General features: G+C 38.1%; 1 protein-coding gene across 1 annotated transcript; it reads left to right on the plus strand.

The window, feature by feature from the left end:
* The first annotated feature begins 2,655 nt into the window (after positions 1 to 2,655).
* LOC311234904 (ependymin-1-like) lies at positions 2,656 to 5,056 on the plus strand. The gene is made up of 7 exons (XM_084322180.1): positions 2,656 to 2,673; positions 3,144 to 3,241; positions 3,369 to 3,400; positions 3,504 to 3,641; positions 4,045 to 4,231; positions 4,597 to 4,678; positions 4,821 to 5,056. The coding sequence occupies exons 2-7, from the start codon at positions 3,166 to 3,168 to the stop codon at positions 4,945 to 4,947; spliced, it is 642 nt and encodes a 213-aa protein (XP_084178306.1). The 5' UTR covers positions 2,656 to 2,673; positions 3,144 to 3,165; the 3' UTR covers positions 4,948 to 5,056.
* The last annotated feature ends 604 nt before the right edge of the window (positions 5,057 to 5,660 follow it).

A 5,660-nucleotide genomic window follows, 5' to 3' on the forward strand; every position in this document is an offset into this window, starting at 1 on the left:
CAGTAACACAATTTCTTTTTGAAAAAATTTAAACAGTATAGACATGATCTCTTTGCCTAGCTGGATCTGGCAAGATCATTTTTTGTTGTGATTCTCCATGTTGACATGTTGACTGATTTGGGAAAATGGGAGAAAATGTATATTTTCATCAGTCTGCATCATTGGTTGTCTTGTGTAGTGTTTGGTGAATGTATTGTATATTTTCACGTTCTCTGTGTACAGTACTTCACTCTCCTTCCATTTTGGTTGAAGACAGGTGAACTCACCTGCTGCATTTTTATAGTGCTTAAACCTGATTGTGTATCTACAATTAAGCAATGGTGTGTTTGTGCATCTGATGGCTGTGTTTAACCAATTGGCTCATATGTGTGGTAATTTGACATTATGTGTCTAATGTAATGCAAGTGTGTTTAGTGTTTTGCAAATCACTGTGTATTGTTTTGCAAAAAGTGAGGCTGACATTGTAGGGGTGCAAATCTGGGCCTATATTTTGCTCCTTGAGTGTAAGGTTTTGATAATTGTGTAATACTTTTGATTTGAGTGTTTATGCAATTGAAGAAAACTGTAAAGACTAGAGATGAACTGTTTATTTATTTTGTACATAGGCTGTGCATATGTTTGTTTGTTTGTTTATTTGCTTATGTGTATGATTCTTAATTGTTTTTATTTTGTTATTGGTGTATATGTGTATGTATATATATATTATATGTATATATATGTGTATATATGTATATTTGTACTCCTGTTGGGGCTTCTTGGACCAGAGCAATGTTTTATCTGGCTAAATAAATAAATAAATAAGAAACTGATGATTTGGTCCTGTTAACTTTGAATTTTCTATGGGGACTGCCCAGATCCCTCTCATGGACCTGGACCTCACTTTGAGAACCTCTAATGATTCTAGTTATTCAGTATTCATCTCTAATTACTCTAAAATTGCGTATTTCTGTGCCTAAAAAAAAGAAAAAAAAGGGGGGGGGGGGTGACCCCCCCTCCACCCCCCTGGGCTGAAGCCCCCAATGTTTACTAACCCTAAAAACGCCCCTGGTCTAAAGCATCCAGAGTCTGACACACAGCGCGACAAGACAAGCGATCACTGATCAGTGATCAGTCAGCATGAGAGCGCGGTCCGTGTAGTGTACGTTTTGAGCTCAAAAACGAATCCAACGAACAACACAAGCGACTCAGTCAACATGAGACCGCGGGTCCATGAGCGTTTTGTGTTCACTCTTTGCAGCGCAGGGCACTGAGTGGCCCTACTGCAGTGCTGACAGCCTTATCAACAGTGCTGCACTTCCTGGTTTAATAGGCTTCAGGTGCTCAGAGATATAATATATCTGTATGTCATGCATGTCTTAAATGTAATGATTAGATTAGTTTAGATGATTCGATTAGATTCTTATATCTGTATGTTGTGTATGTCATTGATTGATTGATTGAAAAGTTTATTAACAGATTGCAGAATGGGTACAGTACAGTACAGCTCAATACATACAATTGTTAAGGGGATGCAGACCAGAGAAAGACTTTCGTCATAAATGTCATGAATTGAAAATGGGGGACCCTGATGTAAACAAGACGAAACTCTTTCTCTGGTCTGCATCCCCTTAACAATTGTGTGTATTGAGCCGTACTGTATTGTACCCATTCTGAAATCTGTTAATTAAAATGTTCAATCAATCAGTATTATTTGTTATTTATTTTTGGTATAGTGCTTAACAAGCATAATTTAATGTTGCCCAGTTGTGGCCTGTTGAGGGGCAATACATATCAAAAGTTCCAAAACATCTATTCTGTTTGTATTTGTATGATCCACTATATAAACATAGTAATTATAATATCTACATAGCCTACATGGCATTTGATTGGAGGCTAGTCTCACTTTGTCCCACAGCAACATTAAAATAGTTTAGATTTGTGTATGTTGTTTATGTAAAAAAAAATCTTGAAAGTAACGCAATAGTTACTTTCTGAAGTAACTAGTTACTTTTATAATTTGTAACTGAGTAAGTAATTTAGTTACTTTTTGGAAGAAGTAACTAGTAACTGTAACTAGTTACTTTTTTAAAGTAACTTGCCCAACACTGCTCATATGTTGTTCTTGATGAAATATTATGTGTTGAATGGACGCATGGATACTTTTTTTGTTTGGGTGGAGCTTCAATGTTTTTTTTGTTGTGTTGCAGAAGGACAGGTGTATTTAAAAAAAATTATTGTGAGATCTCAGGTGGTTTTAAGTGTGATGGGGACACATGTTGCCCGATATAATGTGTAGTTAGTTATTTAATTGTATTGACACACGCATTGTAATGAGAATTATGTAAATAAATGTTTTTCTAAAATCAAATCTCTCTCTCTCTCTCTCTCTCTCTCTCTCTCTCTCTCTCTCTCTCTCTCTCTCTCTCTCTCTCTCACACACTCCACCTGCTAATCTGATCCAGGGGCCTGTCATCAATCAAGAGACCAATTGGAAACCAGCCAGTCATCCCAGCCATCAATCATATCACCAGTTGACCAATCGGAAGCCCTCCCCTTGTTTTAAAACCCATGTGGCACTTCCTGTTTCTCCTCTTCTTTTTGTCTCCGTTGCTGTTGGCTAAATGTAGGTATGTGACTTAGTTAGCCAACTTGGTAAAAGTGTCTGTGTGTGTTCTGTGTTGGGAATTGGAGCAGGTAAGGGGCCCAATACATTTGGTGCTACACGTAGGGATAGTATTGTCTAGGTCAGAAGTGATGCCACTCATTGTATGTTTTGGACATATGTTTGGTTAGGTAGTGAGGACTCAAGTAGTTTTTATTTGACCTTTTGTGTTTGTGTAGAGTTAGTTTTGTTTCGTTTGCCTCGGTTCATTCCTTTTGGCATCCTTCAAGCTCCTTTTTCATACCCCCCCCCCTCCCCTTTCCCCTTGGGTTGTGTCTCAAATCCACCATTGTCATTGTATATTAGTCTGTGTTTTTGTTTGTATTTATAAAGGCACAATATTATTTTCCTTCACTTAAACTTGTGGGCATTTTATTTTTCCTGTAAAATCATCCTTTTATTATTCACCCCTTCCCCTTGACATATGGGGTTGTAACATAAAATGGCGGCTCGTTCTTTTTGCTTTTGAGTTTGTCAACTCTTAATTGTGTTCTCTGAATAGTGATCATCTCCACTCAAGAAAGATGTACGCAGCTGTCACCACCTTCATCTTCTTGTGTATGGGTGCCACCACCCTTGCAGACCACGACCAGCCTTGCCGTAAGGATGTTTGGTTTCAACTGTAATTTGTAATGCTTAGTTTGCTATATCTTGTATGTATACCAATGTTTATTTAACCTTAGCTACTTACAGCTATTTCAGTAACAGTAATGTATATTTCTTTTAGATTCACCCAGTATGACCGGAATGTTGTGTGTGGTGAGTTTCCCTATTTGGAATTTCAAACCAGATATCAGTCTTGATCTTAAACTCTTTGTTTGTAATTCTTTTATCAAATTCCCTCTTTGTTTCAATGAATCAGTTCAACTTGAGGACTGGGAAACATGCAGGTGGTAATTATACGTACGATAATGTGGCCAAGAAGCTCCGGCTCAAATATACTGAGCCCTACAACGTCAACTTTACACTGAGTTTGGATGTGCTGATGTTTTTCAAAGAGGTAACACTTAAATATATATAAATACGCTTATGTATAAAACTGTGTATATCCACATATCTCTGTACATGCCTGTATATAATAATTTTTACATATCTGTACAACTTACCTACTCTTACTAGTTACGCTGCTGGCCAGTAGCCTATGACTTACTGCCGTAGTGTCTTTATACAGTACCTGTATCACTGTACATATTAATGCTACAACTCTGTACATCTGATTAGCACTATTAATCGGTAGTACGAATTTATAAATATTATACCCAGTTTAATCACCTGTATATTACTCTGCGCTTTACTTTTACATTCGCACTCTAGTTGGACTCTTTTTGTTGTACTGTACTTGTGCTGTATGATCGAATTATTATATTTGTGTTGCTCAGAGATTCTGTCCTTATCCCCGGCAGGGGGTTTTCTATGTGATCGACGGCAGTAACCAGACCTGTGCGAAGAAATCTCTGCAGTCAGACCTGCATCCTCTGGAGATTCCCTCCGACGCCAATATGTCTATCGAAATTAATTTAGGGAGTCCAACCATTGCAGAGGACGGGCTTAAACTCTCCATATGGACGGGGGCCGTTCCAGAGGCAAACGGTAAGACGAGGCACATTGTTTCATTCAGGTGAAACGCCACAGGAGTCACATTTTAAGTGAGTAACATTCATCAAAGGGCACTACGTTTGTGTTTTATTCATAGTTAAAGTGATGTATAACGTTGATCCTCTAAATTGTTTTGAGTTTTTAATATACTGTGTCGGTATGTTAACTGCTTTTTAAAAACAAATTAAGCAATACAATTAATCGACTATGATTCTTTGTCTGGAGGTTTCAGATGCCAACAGACAAATTGATGGATTTCTGAGCTTCTCAGACAAGTGATGGGAAACTTGACAATAAATCAGTGAAACAGATCAGTGATGATAAATAATGTGTGTTGTTTCTTTGTGGTGTTGTTTCAGCTACTTATTCCATGTCTGTAAGCGTGGGATGCTTGCCTCTCAGCACACTCTACATCTATGAAGGAAATGCACTCTCTATCAGGTTAGTTTTTTATTATTATCACCAGGAATATTATTGGAACTTGGTTCCAGGATCTGCTGTGCTGCTGTAATACATTCAGTCCAGGAGAAACGGGTTGTATCGTCTGCCCCAATGGTAACGATATCATGCGTCTCTCACACAGCAACTTGAACACAGAGACTGGTATTAAGGACCCCGGTCTCCTCACCCTGCCACCTTTCTGCGAGGGCGTAGCTTTGGAGGAGACGCCTGAAGGGACGGTGAACAGTTTCTACAACCTCTTCACCTAGAGGGAACCTCGCCAGCAGAAGAGCCAAACCTTATGGGAGCGGTCGACCAAACCCCATTTATAGACATGTCCCTCCTTCTTAAATCTTGAGTGTTTTGCATAATACCTTCGGAGCATCATATACATGCACTACCCTGTGAAGAGATGGAATGTGAATGAATAAATTGGCACTGCTTCAAAACCTGTAAATTATTAATCGAATGAGTCTTTCTTTTGTTACTCGTCAATCAACCAAGAAGTCTTCCTGTTTTTTGTATTTTCTTTGAAATTAAGACGAGATATTCCTTTATTGATCCCCTTGGGGAAATTCTGAGTCATTGCAGCCTGGAGGAGGGGGATACAGGTATGGGATAGAAGAAAGACATAAATATAGGCAATACAATTGAGGGTCTGCCTTATCAGTTATAATATGTTACAATAAAGGGTAAACGGTATACACAATGTGCTTATTCCCTAAAGTCACTATCTTCAAAGATTCAGCTAGTTTTGTGTTTACACTTGTTTTAGCGGATCTCAGCCTAATTTTATAGTTGTTGATGAAGATGTTTTGTCATTTGTATTCACCAGTGAGGAAAAAAAAACTTACCAATAAAACCACCCAAGCAGATTATAGCGTATATACAGGGGTGTAAAGTACCCACAAATTATACTTAAGTGAAAAAATCTCACTCAAGTAAAAGTCAAGAGTATGTGGCTAAAAAGTCAAGTTTCTAC

This window comes from Notolepis coatsorum, assembly GCF_963971535.1.
Source record: "Notolepis coatsorum genome assembly, chromosome: 9".
Classification (NCBI taxonomy): domain Eukaryota; kingdom Metazoa; phylum Chordata; class Actinopteri; order Aulopiformes; family Paralepididae; genus Notolepis; species Notolepis coatsorum.

Excerpts from the sequence above, each read along its gene's own strand:
- LOC311234904 (XM_084322180.1), top strand. The coding sequence starts at position 3,166 with ATGTACGCAGCTGTCACCACCTTCATCTTCTTGTGTATGGGTGCCACC. Across the intron at positions 3,242-3,368 it reads AGACCACGACCAGCCTTGCC|ATTCACCCAGTATGACCGGA; the intron begins GTAAGGATGTTT and ends TATTTCTTTTAG. Across the intron at positions 3,642-4,044 it reads TGCTGATGTTTTTCAAAGAG|GGGGTTTTCTATGTGATCGA; the intron begins GTAACACTTAAA and ends TATCCCCGGCAG.